The sequence below is a fragment of the Microcaecilia unicolor genome, chromosome 2 (assembly GCF_901765095.1).
Source record: "Microcaecilia unicolor chromosome 2, aMicUni1.1, whole genome shotgun sequence".
NCBI classification, from domain to species: domain Eukaryota; kingdom Metazoa; phylum Chordata; class Amphibia; order Gymnophiona; family Siphonopidae; genus Microcaecilia; species Microcaecilia unicolor.
In genome coordinates, this window is record NC_044032.1 from 655499676 (window position 1) to 655517379 (window position 17704).

At 43.6% G+C, this 17704-nt stretch overlaps 1 protein-coding gene, 1 long non-coding RNA gene and 1 pseudogene across 4 annotated transcripts in view; 2 read left to right on the top strand and 1 right to left on the bottom strand.

The window, feature by feature from the left end:
• The first annotated feature begins 1177 nt into the window (after window positions 1-1177).
• LOC115461737 overlaps window positions 1178-17704 on the top strand; it is a 28867-nt gene continuing 12340 nt past the window's right edge. For 2 of the 3 annotated variants that reach the window (XR_003940752.1, XR_003940753.1), the window contains exons 1-3: window positions 1178-1825; window positions 2699-3077; window positions 13605-13619. This is a non-coding gene — a long non-coding RNA (uncharacterized LOC115461737). Of the gene's footprint in view, window positions 1826-2698; window positions 3768-13604; window positions 13620-17704 lie in introns of those variants that run through there. The other variant, XR_003940751.1, reaches the window with a different exon arrangement.
• The window catches only part of LOC115461735 (caltractin), a 47054-nt gene continuing 32560 nt past the window's right edge, over window positions 3211-17704 (bottom strand). Inside the window, exons 3-5 of the mRNA XM_030191776.1 lie at window positions 17470-17598; window positions 13088-13225; window positions 3211-5091 (exon numbers count right to left, since the gene is read on the bottom strand). Coding sequence (XP_030047636.1) covers window positions 5002-5091; window positions 13088-13225; window positions 17470-17598 — 357 coding nt within the window. The 3' untranslated portion in view covers window positions 3211-5001. The remainder of the gene's footprint in view (window positions 5092-13087; window positions 13226-17469; window positions 17599-17704) is intronic.
• On the top strand, window positions 14432-16715 carry LOC115461736 (annotated as a pseudogene).

Here is a 17704-nt window from a genome sequence, read left to right on the forward strand (position 1 = left end):
GGGTGGGGGCCCCTGGCACACACTCTCACACACACACTCTCTCTCTCTCATAGACACACTCGCACCCAGTCTCAATCTCTGTCACACACACACACTCGCACATTCACTCTCTCTCACACAGTCACTCTCACACATACTCTCTCAAACATACACACTCTGAGGAAAACCTTGCTAGCGCCCGTTTCATTTGTGTCAGAAATGGGCCTGTTTTACTAGTAAATAAATAATAGCAATTAAACGTGTGTAAATCCACAATTATACACCTAACTTTAATCAAGAGCACTTATGCTAGCTGAACGGCTGATATAAATACTCACACATAACTGACAATATTGTATAACTTTAGTACACAAGTGCTGGGCACGCCCCTGACCCACCCATGCTCCCCAGCATTTGCATGCTAAAGGAATTACACACTAAGCTTATAGAATACCGACTAAGCAGTCATACATGTAACTGCAAATTAGCACTAATTAACTTCAATTTTTAAAAGCCAATTAATGTCAATTAGTGCCTAATTGGCAGCACTCTATAATCTGCATACACAATTTTATGCACCAAGGGCTAGATTCTATATAAGGTGCCTAAAAGAACTGGCGTTGAAAAAAGCACTATTCTATAAACCATGCTTAAACTTAGGCATGGTTTACAGACTAGCGCTTACACCCAGTAATCACACCTAACTTTAGGTGTGGCCATTTGCACCAACTGACAAGTGGTGCAAATGTATGTGCCTAAATTAGGCGTGTATCCCCCCCCGTATTCTAGGAACGCTACTATTCCGCCCATGACCCTCCCATTTCCGTGCCCTTTTTTCATTTTACTCATGTGGATCCCACACCTAAATCTACCCACGTAAGTTCCAATTACATCTAATTAGTGCCAATAACTGCTTGTTATGCCAATTGGCACTAATTAGCTCATTATTCAATTAAATTGTGTGCGCAAATTGAGCACAAGCGCAATTTTTGTCGACTTTTACAGAATTAGGGGTACGCGTGAAAATGGCCACATAAGATTATAGATTTAGGGAGGGATAGTGTGCAAGTGTAACTCTGTACTGTGCAGCCTGCTTGAGCTGGTACAGGTTAAAGTCTTGATATGCTCTTGCCACACATTCAGAGCTGCAAATTTACAGAGACCGCAAGAAAAAAAAATTGTACAGAGACTGTGTGTATACTGAATTTATTTAAATTCTCTTCATTTTTATTTTACAAAATTTAAACATCACAAAAAATATTCCATGAAAACTCTATGTAAAAAGCACTCGAAAATGATCTGCACTTTTATATACTACTGTGAATCTTTCCACCAGAAATGTAAAACAGCTGAGTAGATGAACTGTATAAACCAGACACAGTAGAAATGAACATATCCTCATAAAGATGTTCCATTGTGTTACAAGATGAATTTTTGTGCTAAATAGCAAAAAGAAATGAAAAAGCAAAGCCGATTATAGCCTCAGTCAGACCCAACCTCTGTAAACTTACCCTAAACCTTCTCCACACAGTAGCTACAGTAATGACAGAAGTAAATGAAACTGAAAGGAACATACCCATGTGGACAGAGTAATCGCTACCCATAAATCACAGCGCTAAGATAAAGGTCACTAAGGCGCTGCTATGAAAAATACATCACAAAGGGGGTCTTTCACTAAGCCACAGTAGCATTTTTAGCTCGCAGTAGAAATCATCTGGCGCTAAACGCCAAGACGCACATAGGAATATAATGGATATCTTGGCGTTTACCGCCAGCTGGTTTCTACTGCAAGCTAAAAATACTACTGTGCCTTAGTCAAAGACCTTCTAAACTTTTAAGGAACATGGTGAAATTAGATCTTACCTGCTAATTTTCTTTCCTCTAGACCCTCCAGACCGGTCAAGACGCGTGGGTTATGTCCTCCTACCAGCAGAGGGAGACTGAGAAAACACTAAGCTTTTGAAGCCTGTATATATAACCTGTGCAGAACCTCCACTAGCCAGTATTTTCTCAGTCTCAGCAGAGGTAGCAGTTGACAGCCTGTGCAGTCTCCAATAATCTGGTGAGGTAGTTTGTCATTGGGTCGTAGGATTTTTTCCTTCCAAACTTTATTCTGTTGCAGTACCCTGTACGTGTGTGTAAAAAAAAAAAAAAAGAAGTGTAAGGCACTCAAGGCTACAATACTGAGAAAGCAGCCGAGGCACAAAGCTGCCAAGCAAAACGAAATAGAATAACTGACCTTAAAGGCACAGTAATTCTGGCATCTGGAAATTGTAAGGCACTCAAGGCTACAATACTGAGAAAGCAGCCGAGGCACAAAGCTGCCAAGCAAACAGAAATAGAGAGCAGCACAGGGGGAGGGACCCAAACATAGGTGTAACACCCCAGGGGGAAAAACTGGGCCCCACCAGACCCAGGGCCCCAAAGCACTTTTTTTTTTTTTTTTTTTTTACACACACACGTACAGGGTACTGCAACAGAATAAAGTTTGGAAGGAAAAAATCCTACGACCCAATGACAAACTACCTCACCAGATTATTGGAGACTGCACAGGCTGTCAACTGCTACCTCTGCTGAGACTGAGAAAATACTGGCTAGTGGAGGTTCTGCACAGGTTATATATACAGGCTTCAAAAGCTTAGTGTTTTCTCAGTCTCCCTCTGCTGGTAGGAGGACATAACCCACGCGTCTTGACCGGTCTGGAGGGTCGCTGAGGAAGACAGAATATTTTTAAGGCATTATATGGTCTGGGTCTCGCTCAACTCATGATGATAGATTGAAAATTCCATTGAGGTCTGAATGTCGACTAAGTAAGACCTTTAAGCAGGACCATAACTGGAAAGGAATCTGAACTTTAGAACTCAATGCCATTGAATGTAGAATTATTTCAAATTAGGTGAGTTTTAGACATGCTGTGAAGACTTGGTTATATCAAAGTTTTTTTGTAACCTAAAATCTTGAGTGACTAATTGGACAAATGTATTTTTATTTTTAATTTGATCTCTCTATTGCTTTTTATTTACTCTCTGTATATTTTTTGTTTGTTGTAATCCACACAGAACTATATTTGGTTAAGCAGAATATGTGCCAAATTAAATGTGTAGACCACAGACTGAGGGACTGTGTGCTATCTTCAACCTTGTAGTCAGCCAGTAACCCTTCTGGTCAAAAGGACACTGTGCTCCACATTTTATATATCACTGTTTGCGGCTCGAAGTTTGGGGGGTGCTTTCATAACAAAATGTACTAGTGTCCAACAGAGAACTTTCACTTATAATCAACAGACAATCTATAAGGATAACTCTTTAAACTAGCTGCTAACATTTAAGCAACCACTGCATGAATGCTTGAAACACTAGCAAAGAAATGCGCATGCAGATGTGCCCTTACGTGAGAATATACCAGCATGCTACCCGAGTCCTATTCTGCAAATGCTTAATTCACTTACAGAGCGAGAGGATTACGGGAAGGACATAGGCAGGCCTCCCACTTAAGTGCGTAACTTACAAAATACTTAAGTTACATCCCTGCACACTTAGGTGCCTGTACTTAGGCCAGCTCTACGAGTAAACACGGGCGTCTAAACATTTGACATGCAGAAACCAATGGAATCTAAGTGTCTACGTTCCACCCAAATGGAGGTGCCCAGTTATAGGAATTGCCCCTTATACAACCAACCCCACCAATCGCCTAAGAACAGAACCGGAATACTTTGGGAAAGATATAGACCAAAGGGAGTAAAAAGCCAGCAGGATCAGGAGTGACACTTCCGATATGAGGCATTGAGAAAAAGAGAAGCAGCACTTCTGAGGCAAGATTTTGAGACTTCACTAGCTAAGAGGGAAGAGGCACTTCAGATACAAGATTCCTGAGCCACATCAGCTAAGAGGAAAGAGGCACATCAGATAGTCCTAAATTACTTTTAAGCTAAGGCACAAGACGACTGTGTTTTGGCCCAGTTATGTTTATATATATATTGGATACTTTCATGATGGCACAATGATTAGTTGGCTTTGGTTGGACTCCAGACAGCATGTGCAATCAGAAGAATCTTTACTGCAGGTTACCCAATTGTCCTGCATTCAGAAGCAAGAAACTCAGATTCTTGATTTAAGAAATGATCATCTGCTCGCTCTATCTTGCATAATTATTCTCCTTTCCAAAGGCTGGTCTCAGCTGATCTTATTTGCAGGGTTACTGGAAACTGCAATGGCCCAAGTCTTCCGGCTTCTTTAATTTGCTATTTCATTCTGTTTTGATGTATATTTACTGTAGCTTCCCATCTTCTCTAGTGCACGTGCTGGATGAGACACATCCACAGACAGGGAGGCTGAGATTCCAGCTGTGAGGAAGCAGTGTGGAGCAGTTCCCACCCTAGTTCAAGGATGCTCCCAAGAAAGTGTTCTTTAAGAGTCTTACTTCTCTGCACTACAGGGATTTAGCACACAATAACATGTCCAAGACAGGGTGCTTCACTGTTACAACGCTCCTTGGCCAGTGAAACACATCCTCTTCATAAGTAAGCACTACACCTCACGTCTAACATAGTGCTACAACTCACTTCCAGCTAGCAGGGATAACGGAAGTTAATAGTAGGAGGGAGGGAGGAAAGTGCGAGGCTAAGACTGGGGCCTAATAGTACTGCTTTCAGTATAGAGCAAGAGACTATAATCCTTCAGTAAATGCAGAATATGTTCTGTGGGCTAAATCCAGACCAAGAACTGGCTCAACTATTAAGCAATATTTGGGGCTTTTTTGGTAACAGTAGTGTAAGTTACTACTTTGGTCAACAGTACCCCAGAAATCTAGTTTATAAGAACAATATCAATTCCATAAGGCCTGATTTACTAAACTTTGTTTCCCCTAGACATAGAATAGGAAACAAAAGGCTCAGTAAATCAAATCTTAAGTTAGGGGCAATGGAGGGTGAATTTCTTCTCAATCTCATGGTCTAGTATGGGTTTCTGGTTTCTTGAATAAAAAGTTTTCCACCCTTCACAAGTTGCAGCGACAGCTGGGCAGCTAATACAGGCTGGTCTTCTTCATGATCCGCAGAAATTCCTGCTCATTGATCTCTCCATCCCCATCACGGTCAGCTTCATCAATCATTTCCTGCAAAACACAGTCCACACATTCATTCTTATGTCATGTCCAAGCTGATTGATCTATCCAAGACAAAATGTCAAGAATTTCTGGGTTACATCACACTCACTGGATCTGACATGAACTATGTCATGTGTTGGCTGTGACGTACAAATGACAGAACAGCACATCACAGCCAGAACATGAGACAATTCACGTCAGATCCAGTGAGTAAGACGTAACCCAGGAATTCTGCCACTTCCAAGCAGCTAAAAATAATATAACCCCTAGAGGAAAGGAAGAGAGATAGGATGGAAATATCTGAACGTCTCAAAGGTATAAACACACAAGCAGCAAGCATTTTCAAGAGAAAAGACTGAGGTTTTGTGTTATTTCACAATGTGCCTGGTAGTGGAGAGATTTATTTTACTATTATTGAGATGATGTGAGAATCATATTTTTTTTTTGTATGGCAAATTCCATAGAGAAAATGTGCTAGTTATGATCTGCACCTGTTCTTGGGGAGATAAGGTTTTTGTGGACGCACAGCATGTTTAATATATAAGAACTGAGGTACTGTATCAGACCAAGGTCCACGAGGATCATGTATGCAGTGTGTAATGGATGCGAGCATCATCCATCATGTGTGTCCTGACTGAAAAAAAGTTGAGAACCACTGGCCTAGGCATCACTATGAGGTCGCATTTTCTCCCTCTTTCCCCTGTCCTGCGTAGTCTTATCTCTCTTGGCCTTTCCTCCTTGGCGGACCTCCAGTGTTTCTATGCCTGCAGGCAGCATCGGCAAGTAAAGGAAACTGCCTATGGCTGGCCCTGCGAGCGTTCCCTCTGCTTTGCCCACCTAAGCTGACACAGGAAGTTGTGTCAGAGGAGGCGGGACATAGCAGAAGGAACGGTTGCAGGGCCAGTCACAGGCAGTTTGCTTTACTTGCTGACACTACCAGTAGCCACAGAAACACTGGAGAACTAACGAGAAGGAAGAAGAAAGGATGATAGAGATACCAGACCCAGGGGGGAAGGAAGAGTAAAAGATGCCACACTGTAGGTAAGGGAAGGGAAGATGAGAAATATCAGAATGTAGGGAAGAGGGGACAGAGGCACAGAGGGGAGATACAGAGTGATGATGGTGGGCATGGAGTGAGAAAAAATGTCAACTGGAGAGATCTAGAAACAACCAAAGTTAAATGGTACTCTGGGGGGGGGGGGGGGGGGGGGTACAGAGCTGAAGATGGGACGGGGGACAGAACAGAGAAGATCAATGGAACTAGGGGGTGGAGAGAAGGAAAACAGAGCAGAAGATGACTGGGACTTGGCGATCGAACGAGGGTTGAGGACCAGAACAAGGAATTATAGTTAGAAAAGGAGTGAGAGTGTGAAATGAGAGATAAGAGACGAGGGGCAAAAAAAGGGGATGAAATTTGGGGAAAGGTTGAAACATAATTTAAGTGATCTGGGAGAGGATGAGAGGCAATTAAAGGGGATGGGGGTACTGGGGAGGGGTATTAATCTCTGACATGGAAATGGGGATAAAAGATGGTGAATGACAGGCAATAGGACATGGAGTATAGGGTAAGAGAGAAGAATGCTCTGGAGACAGGGAAGGAAAGAGACAGAAGAATAGTCTGGAGACAGGGAAGGAAAGAGAGATAGGGATGGAGCTGGTCAGGTGACAGAAGGCAGTGGAGGGTAGATGAGGATTTAGAGAGAACATTCAGAGGATGGGGGTGGGGTGGGCAACGGGAATGTTGGAAAGAGAATGAGAAGAAGCTAGGAAAAGCCAATGGGTAGATGAGAAGTAAAAAGGAGACTAGAGGGTGAGAGAAAGGGAGAAAGAGAGAACATATGAGTAGCCATACTGGGTCAGATCAATGGTCCATCTAGCCCAGTATCCTGTTTTCCAACACTCCATACTACAAATCTCAGGGCAAGCAATTGAGAGAAAGGGAGAATGAGAGTAAAATCCAACGGGTGGTCATAAATGCAGAGAAAAGAAAAGTGCGTATGTGTGTGTGGGGTGGGGAAACATAAAACATAGGATCTTAGACAGTGCTTCGGAGGAGCCAGCTGTCTTGGTATATGTGGGTTCCAATGACACAGGAAAATGTGGGAGGGAAGTTCTGGAAGCCAAATTTAGGCTATTAGGTAGAAAGCTGAAGTCCAAAGATCCTCCAGGGTCGCATTTTTAAAGATGCTCCCCGTTTGCGTGGTTGAGACGATGGTGCAGGGATGAGGGATTTAGATTTGTTAGGAACTGGGCAACATTCTGGGAAAGGGGGAGACTGTTCCGAAAGGATGGGCTCCACCTGAACCGAAATGGAACCAGGCTGCTGGTGCTAACTTTAAAAAAGGAGGTAGAGAAGCTTTTAAACTAATATGGGGGGGGGGGGGGGGGGCGGGAGCTGACAGTCGCCCAGGAGCTCATGGTTTGGTGTGCCATATCCTTGAAGGATATTACTGAAACAGGACATTTAGGGAATCCCAGTAGAGGTTTCATCAGTACTGAAAGCAAACCAGGTGTGCTTAATGAGAGAGTAGGATAAAGGATGCACATTATCCCCTTCAACTTCTAAGCAGCTTGTAGATCAAAGGAAAAAACACAATTTGAAGTGCCTGTATACAAATGCTAGAAGCCTAAAAAATAAGTTGGGAGAGTTAGAATATATAGCACTAAATGATGAGGTAGATAAAATATAGCAAATGAGAGGGAACGAAGTACAAACTAAAGTCCAAACGAAAAAACAGCACCAAGGGCCTTTAAAAATGGAACACAGTTCTTTAATGAATGAGCCTTGACAAAAAACCCGACACGGGCCGTGTTTCGGTGACTAGCACCTGTGTCAGGGGTCACAGTGATGACGTGGAAAACTCAGGGAATAACTCGAATACATTCCTCTACAATATATTATTCCTTACCCCATGTCAGGTTCTCAGGTTCAGAGCCCGCGGGGCCGGGCTCTGGAGCAAACGTGAGCCCTTGGGCTGCTGACGAGGAGCGACAGCAGCAGGCAAAACCCACCAACCAACACTGGGTAAGCACACCGGCAGGGACTGCAGGCACTGCCCAGCGAACCGGAACACCTGGACTGGAATCCCCCGGACTGGAGGACACAGGACTGGAACACTGGACTGCAATCCCCCGGACTGGAACACACACCGGACCGGAACACACTGGACTGGTCCCCCGGACTGGAGGACAAAGGACTGGAACACAGGACTGGAGCACGCTGGACTGGTCCGCACAGCTTCACCTGTGCTTAGCTACTAAGCCCCCCAGGAGTTGAGCTTCTGGGTTCGAGTAGCCGACAGGACTTACTGGATACCGGGTGACATAGGGACCAGGACTGGAAACAGAAGTGCTCCTAACCCTAAACTGATCTACGTGCTCCCAAGCCCTAAACCAGCAGGAGTGTTCCTAACAGTAAACTGACAAAAGGACTTCCTAAGCCCTATACTAAACAGGAGCTCCTAATCCCTGCTCAAGAAAGGAACTTCCTAAGCCCTAAACTAACAGAGCAGGGAACTAAACACAAAGCTAACACAGGTGCTACTAAGCACCAAGCTACAAGCAGAGCTTTACACTAATAAGCTGAACACAGAACTAACCAGCTACCTAAGCACTGCTCTAGCAAGCAACCAGAAGAGCTCCTAGCACTAAAAGGGAAGACAGGGGAGCCACAAGGAAAAAGCAGTGAAGCTAACACATAAGCCAAAAGTGCTTCTAAAGCACCAAACACCAACAGCAAAGACTGCAATGCTCCTAATAGCACAAACACCAGAAGTACTTCTAACAGCAAACTCTGCAGTGTTCCTAACAACACCAAACCCTGAAGTACTTCTATCAGCAACAGAGCTTCCAAAGCCCTACACATAGCAATGCTCCCAATAGCACAAACACCAGAAGTACTTCTAACAGCAAACTCTGCAGTGTTCCTAACAACACCAAACCCAGGAGTACTTCTATCAACAACAGAGCTTCCAAAGCCCTACACACAGCAATGCTACCAAAACCAAGAGGGAACAGAAGGGAACCAAAAGGGAAAAGCAGGAAAGCTAAACACACAGTCACCAGTGCACACTGCACTAACACTAACCTGGCCCTTAGCAAAAGCAAGCAGGGAAACTAGACACAACGTCAGAAGTGCACACTGCACCACCCTACCTACAGCAAACACCACTGTTGCAAAGGCCCTGAAGGAAAGAACCCACTTCCTTATCAAGGCCCTCCCTGATGATGTCACACTCCCTAGACCTAGGCAAAAGCACACTGACCCAGAGAGGCCCAACCCACACCAATGCAAAACCGTGAAACACTTGAAGCCAGTACACCCAAAGAGAGTTAGAGCAACTCAGACTACACCCACAGCTGCAGTGAAGAGACAATTAGAGCCTTGCTGCTGGAAGCTGCCAGCACAGAGAGACAGAGCCAGCTCAGAAAGGACAGAGAAAAGAAACAGAAGCCAGCTAAGAAGCTGACCCCCAGGAAAGAGGTAAGTTTGAGAGGGGTTCAGACCCCAATCATAACACCCCATGTCTCATATAGTAAAAGCTACAAAGCAACAAAGCACTTTCTGTATCCAAACGGATCAATGGGACAATCAATGGGACACTGTGTTAACAGGATACAAATTGTATCTTAATGAGAGGATCAAATTGGAGGGGGGGGGGGGGGGGGCTGCGCTATATGTTAAAGAGGGAATTGAGTCAAATAAAATAAACAGAATCATTATGGATAGAAATTCCATGTGTGAAGGGAAGGAGTATTCTTGTAGGGCTGTACTACTGTCTGCAGAACAGATGGATGAAGAAATGTTTACAGAGATTAGGAAAGCTGGAAAATTGGGCAATGCCATAATAATGGGTGATTTCAATTACCCCGATATTGACTGGATAAATGTTACATCAGGGATTGCCAAGGAGATAAAATTTCTAGATGTAATAAACGAATGCTTCTTGGAGCAGCTGGTCCAGGAACCGACAAGAGGGGGAGCCATTTTGGATCTGGTCCTTGGTGGTGAGAAGAGCATAGTGCGAGAGGTGGCAGTGTTGGGACCTCTGGAAAACAGTGATCATAACATGATTTAAGTTTGAGCTACTATCTGGGATGAACTCACAAAAGAAATCTACTGTAGCTGCATTTAATTTTCGAAAAGGGCTACTATAATAAAATGAGGAAAATGGTTAAAAAGAAACTAAAAGGATTGGCTGCAAAGGTTAGGACACTAAATCGGGCGTGGACATTATTGAAAAATACCATCCTGGAAGCCCAATCCAGATGCATTCCACATATTTTTTTTTTTACATTTGTACCCCGTGCTTTCCCACTCATGGCAGGCTCCATGCGGCTTATATGGGGCAATGGAGGCTTAAGTGACTTGCCCAGAGTCACAAGGAGCTGCCTGTGCCTGAAGTGGGAATCAAACTTAGTTCCCCAGGACCAAAGTCCACCACCCTAACCACTAGGCCACTCCTCCACCTATTTGCAAATGTGGAAAGAAGAGAAAAGGTGAGCCAGCATGGTTAAAAGATGAAGTAAAAGAGGTCATTATAGCCATAAGATTGTCCTTCAAAGAATGGAAAAAGGGCCCTAATGACGAAAATAAGAAGCAACATAAGCACTGGCAAGTCAGATGCAAAGCATTAATAAAGAAGACGTTAAATCGCGGGAGGATTGTGAAAAATTACAAGAGGACCGTACGAGACTGGGAGACTGGGTATCTAAATGGTAGATGACATTTAATGTGAGCAAGTGCAAGGTGATGCTTGTGGGAAACAGGAACCCGAATTATAGCTATGTCATGCAAGGTTCCCACGTTAGGAGTCACAGACCAAGAAAGGGATCTAGGTGTCGTCATTGATGATACGTTGAAACCTTCTGCTCAATGTGCTGCTGCGGCTAAGAAAGCAAATAGAATGTTAGTTATTATTAGAAAAGGAATGGAAAACAAAAATGAGGACGTTATAATGCCTTTATATCGCTCCATGGTGCAACTGCACCTCGAATATTGTGTTCAATTCTGGTCGCTGCATCTCAAAAAAGATATAATGGAACTAGAAAAGGTGCAGAGTAGGGCGACGAAAATGATAAAGGGGATGGGGCGACTTCCCTATGAGGAAAGGCTAAAGCGGCTAGGGCTCTTCAGCTTGGAGAAAAGGCGGCTGAGGGGAAATATGATAGAGGTCTATAAAATAATGAGTGGTGTTGAACGGGTAGATGTGAAGCTTCTGTTCACGCTTTCCAAAAATACTAGGACTAGGGGGCATGTGATGAAGCTACAATGTAGTAAATTTGAGGAAAATCCACTATTTCTGGGATAAGCAGTATAAAATGTTTTGTACTTTTTGGAATCTTGCCAGGTATTTGTGATCTGGATTGGCCACTGCTGGAAACAGGATGCTGGGCTTGATGGACCTTTGGTCTTTCCCAGTATGGCAATACTAATGTAAGAGAAACTTGCCGAAAAGGCTAAAACTCACAGTAATAACTTTTTCAGGTTCATCAGAAGCAGAAAGCCTGTGAAGGAATCCGTGGGACCGTTAGATCACGAAGAAGCAAAAGGGGTGCTCAGGGAGGACAAGGCCATAGCAGAGAAACTGAATTCTTTGCTTCTGCCTTTACGGAAGAAGATGTAAGAGATCTGCCTGTACCGGAAATGGTTTTCAAGGGTGATGATGCGGAGGAATTGAAAGAAATCTCGGTGAACCTGGAAGATGTACTGAGCCAAACTGACAAATTAAAGAGTAGTAAATCACCTGGACCAGATGGGCATAAATCCAAGGGTACTCAAAGAACTCAAGCATGAAATTGCTGATCTGTTAGTAATATGTAACCTGTTGTTAAAATCGTCCATAGTACCTGAAGATTGGAGGGTGGCCAATGTGACGCCAATTTTTTTTTAAAGGGTTGCAGGGGTGATCATGGAAATTATAGACTGGTAAGCCTGATGTTGGTGCTGGGCAAAGTAGTAGAAACTATTAAAAAGAATAAAATTACAGAACACAAACATGGTTTAATGGGATAGAGTTGGGTTCAGCCGAGGGAAAACTTGACTCACCAACTTACTTCATTTCTTTGAAGGCATGAATAAACATGTGGATAAAGGTGAGCTGGTTAATGTAGTGTATCTAGATTTTCAGAAAGCTTTTGATATAAGTTTCTCATGAGAGACTCCTAGGAAAAATAAGGAGTTATGGGATAAGAGGCAAGGTTCTGGTGTGGATTAGGAATTGGTTATTGGACAGAAAACAGAGGTTAGGGTTAAATGGTCATTTCTCTCAAAGGAGGAGAGTGAACAGTGGAGTGATGCAGGGATCTGTACTGGGACCAGTACTATTTAACATATTTATAAATGATATGGAATTCATAACGAGTGAGGTGATCAAATGTGCAGATTATACAAAACTTTTCAAGGTTGTTAAAACATGTGCGGACTGTGAAATATTGCAGGAAAACCTTAGGAAATTGGAAGACTGGGCGTCCAAATGGCAGATGAAATTTAATGTGGACAAATGTAAGGTGATGCACATTGGAAAGAATAATCCGAATACAATTTTGCCAACAAGGTGAGCCCCGTTGGGCAAAATTGTATAAGCTAAGTAACATTATTAATTCAAGCAACTGCCTGACATCACGCTTAAATGACACTCTAATGGGCCTTTATTTAACCCCCATATAGAGCCTTTACTTTCATATAAGTGGAGTTTTCAGACCGGTGATAACCGAGTCAATTGAATGCTGGCATTGAGTGCAATCATTACACTGCTGCCACGCTATGACTACTGAGGTTGTTTCTCCACTTTAACTAAGAAAAGAGTCTAGTTTGTGACTGGATACCACACATTCTGAACAAGACTGTGTTAGTTAAGCATATTTCAGCTCATTGTCAGTATTTTCACTCATTCGAGATAGAATTGGTCTTATACTATCTGTAGTCTATAAAATGTCATTTTTGGCACTGCAGGCTAACACGGCCACCCCCTTCTGAAAGTTTCTAATCCTGCAAGTCACCCACCTGCAGCTCTTCATCTGTCAAGTTTTCTCCCAGCTCCTTTGCAACTCTCTTTAGATTTTTGAAGGAGATTTTTCCTGTACCATCATCATCAAACAGTCTAAATGCTTTCATGATTTCCTCTTTGGAATCCTTCTCACTCTGCATTTGAAAACATTAAATCTGGATTAATGGCAGAATCAGATGACATGTTTCAGCACTATTCCTAAGCTAGTGACCTGAGGCTATATGATCCAGGGGTCCCTAGATCTCTTAAGCTCTGAGAGTTAAAATGCCGTATTTTTATGCATCTAACGCGCCCACACATATAACGAACACATGCATATAATGTGTGCAAATTACATCTATATAAAAATAAACTGGTATAATGCACCCACGTGTATAAAGCATGCTCCATCAGTTTATTTTTCTAAGATGTGCTAATTGCAAAATTAGTGCGCTTGGTTTTTTAAGGGCTTTTCTCTTTAGATTTCACAAGCAGTACCATAATTATAATAATGCTTGTGAGAAACTAAAAAAGTCTTTAAAAAAATATGTTAGTTTTGCAATTAGCGCATCTTAGTAAAAATACACCGGCACAGCATGCCCACGCATACAGTGTGCAGGGGGGTAGACGCAGTTTGTAAAAACGCTTATAATGTGTGTGTTATATGCGTGAAAATGCAGTACTTACAGCCAAAAAACCTCAAATTGTCTAATCACACAGGGGAAGTGAAGATCTCCAAGCAAAACACTGAAAAACAAATGCAGGGGAAAAGAGCACCGAGCCTCCTGTATAAGAAACGCAGAGACCAAGTTCCAGCTATGTAAAAAAGGAAGGGAACCAAGGGCTCTACTTACTAATGTGTCTTAAGTGATAAACGCAACAAAAATGGGGTAGAGAGGGCCCAATGTCAAGAGATCAGTCACCACGCATAAGGGTAAGATGCTCCAGAAAACCTTTATTAGGACCCAACACGGTCCGTGTTTCGGCTATGTCAGCCTTCTTCAGGGGTCAATCTATGGATGTACGGTGATATATCGACTGATGGAGCAATTAATGATCATTAATAAGACTCACAAAAACCTTAACAAGCACTTCATACAACGCACAGAATGCAAGTTAAACACATTAAGACAGCGTGAGAGAGAAAGAGATCCTGAACTGGTCCATAGAAATCCACCAGCGTCGCCAACTAAACCTTCAGAAGGTCAAGCTCTTCTGCAACCCATCCTGCAAGAAGTGCAGGATTTCTATGACCGTCAACCACCAAGGCAGCATCCCGTGATCTGCGCATCAGGCCTCAAAAAATGCGTCAAGCTCTGATTAAGGCCAACAAAATAGATTGTTCCCACACTCAACAATGTCATAATAAGCTTTTCGCAGGGACCCGCCCTCTTGCACTACTAAGTCGCCAACATGACAAACACAAAAGGAAAGCGGAGAGGAACACGTTATATGTTCTCCAGACCCTTTCGCAAACATGGAGTTGTTTTACTACTACTACTTATCATTTCTATACATGCGTATCTACAAGAAAGGTGATATTGTGGACATCAAGGGTATGGGCACAATTCAAAAAGGCATGCCCCATAAATGTTACCACGGCAAGACTGGCAGGGTCTATAATGTAACACAGCATGCTGTGGGCATCATTGTAAACAATGATGCTGCTTTTTAATATATTTATAAATGATTTAGAGATGGGAGTAACTAGCGAGGTAATTAAATTTGCTGATGACACAAAGTTATTCAAAGTTGTTAAATCGCGACAGGATTGTGAAAAATTACAAGAGGACCTTACAAGACTGGGAGACTGGGCGGCTAAATGGCAGATGACGTTTAATGTGAGCAAGTGCAAGGTGATGCATATGGGAAAAAAGAACCCGAATTATAGCTACGTCATGCAAGGTTCCACGTTAGGAGTTACGGACCAAGAAAGGGATCTGGGTGTCGTTGTCGATAACACACTGAAACCTTCTGCTCAGTGTGCTGCTGCGGCTAGGAAAGCGAATAGAATGTTGGGTATTATCAGGAAAGGTATGGAAAACAGGTGTGAGGATGTTATAATGCCGTTGTATCGCTCCATGGTGCGACCGCACCTTGAGTATTGTGTTCAATTCTGGTCGCCGCATCTCAAGAAAGATATAGTAGAATTGGAAAAGGTGCAGCGAAGGGCGACTAAAATGATAGCGGGGATGGGACGACTTCCCTATGATGAAAGACTAAGGAGGCTAGGGCTATTCAGCTTGGAGAAGAGACGGCTGAGGGGAGACATGATAGAGGTATATAAAATAATGAGTGGAGTGGAACAGGTGGATGTGAAGCGTCTGTTCACGCTTTCCAAAAATACTAGGACTAGGGGGAATGCGATGAAACTACAGTGTAGTAAATTTAAAACAAATCGGAGAAAATTTTTCTTCACCCAACGTATAATTAAACTCTGGAATTCGTTGCCGGAGAACGTGGTGAAGGCGGTTAGCTTAGCAGAGTTTAAAAACGGGTTGGACAGTTTCCTAAAGGACAAGTCCATAAACCGCTACTAAATGGACTTGGGAAAAATCCACAATTCCAGGAATAACATGTATAGAATGTTTGTACGTTTGGGAAGCTCGCCAGGTGCCCTTGGCCTGGATTGGCCGCTGTCATGGACAGGATGCTGGGCTCGATGGACCCTTGGTCTTTTCGCAGTGTGGCATTACTTATGTACTTATAATAAGTTAAAGGCAAGATTCTTGCAAAGAGAGTTAATGTGCGTATTGAGCATATTAAGCACTCAAAGAGCAGGCCCAGCTTCATGAAATGTGTGGAGAATGAGAAAAAGAAAAAAAAAAAAAGGCCAAGGAAACGGGCATCTGGGTTGAGCTGAAACAGCAGCCTGCAGCGCCCAAAGGAGCCCACTTCGTGAGAACACAGGGCAAAGAACCAGAACTGCTGGAGCCAATTCCTTATGGGTTTATGGCATAGGGCACATTTATATTAATAATTCTCACCTCCAATACTGAAGCTCACAGTGTGGCAGGGAAACACTCACTCTCACTCATACACCTGCCCTCAGCCACGCACCCCCAGCCACGCCCCTTCCGGACATAATTCGCTACCTGAACGTTCTATTGAGGCCCCAAGCTCCAGCCACTTCTGTCAAGGGTTCGTTAGTTCATGGTGGTGAAGCCTCTCCACTCACCATGTCTGTCTGTCACGCCCTCGCGTCGAACGTCATGACGTCACGGGCGGAGCTATTTCAACGAACGATGAACGACACGAACGCCACGGAAAGGGGGAAGCCTCACAATCACCTCAGTGCGCCGACGAAACAACAATGGCGCCCAACACGACCGTTCCCAACCGCCACAAAACGCGACCTCAGACGCCAGAGGAGGAGCACCTTCACAGTCCAAAGCTCTGCTGGCTGCCTGCGGTGCCGTCGTGCTTCTACAGAACAGCTGATCCTCTTTGACCAGGTATGTTTGGTGGCTGGCCGGACGAGGAGGGGGAAGCGCCGCTATTGATGATCTGCTTGGGGTGGGAAAGGGGGTGCAGTGGGTGCGCACACTGCAAACCTTCCTGTGCAATCCCCTTGCTAGCGCCCGTTTCATTTCAGCCTGAAACGGGCATCTTTTACTAGTTACAGAATAAAGACAATTGTTACCAGAAAAAAAACAAAAAAACAAAACAATGTCATAATAACAGCTGCCGAATAACCACGCCCACTCAAGAGCCATGCTGCAAGGAAGTATCGAGCTGGGGATGGCCTGGCCACAGGCCAGTGAAACAACAGAGGAGGCAAGAGGGGGAACCTCAGGAGCATGTCTACTAACAGCCACACCAGATCACCATACCATGGCTGACGAGGCCAATCTGGCACAATAAGAGCTACCCAAGTGCTGTGAGCCTCTATCCACTGATAGAAAATACATACAACAGACCGTGGCATGGCCAGAGTTGGACAAGGGCATCGAGGCCCTCTGACATTGGCACCTTCATGCGGCTGAAGAGACAATTTGCCTTGGCACTCCACAGCAGCACCAAATGTATCAACAGCCATGCTTCCCTTTCTTTTGTTGTTGCTGGAATAAAGATTATTTATCCTTTTTTTTTTTTTTTTTAAACAAGCCTCCTAATCTGTTGGTCCCCAACCACAGGAATCTGATTCAGTTTCAGAAATGCAGAGCCCACAGCACCTACCTACCATCTGCTGAGGAGACTGAGAAATACTGAGGTACACAGGGCTCCACAGCACCAAGGAGAAGCACCTCACCTGGTAAGAGGACATATACCCACTCATAGGGCATGGTCTGGAGCAGACGCTAAGGAAATATATCTGTTTTCAGCTAACAGAGGTAAACAGCAGAAAGAATTATTGAATTAACCAGTAGGAAAACGCATACAAATGTGCTGACTGTACCATTTTCTGGGTCATCATTGTCAAAAAATCTTCAAAGTCAATAGTCCCTGAGCCTTCTTTATCAATCTCAGCTATCATTCTTTTAATCTCTTCTTTTTTTGGCTCGAATCCTAGAGCTCGCATAGCGACCTGCAAATGGTTAAAAAAAAACACATATATATATTGTTACTTGTTGCATATATTTGAATTGGCTACAATTACCTTCTGCTAATGTAACACAAAAATATCTAAAGAC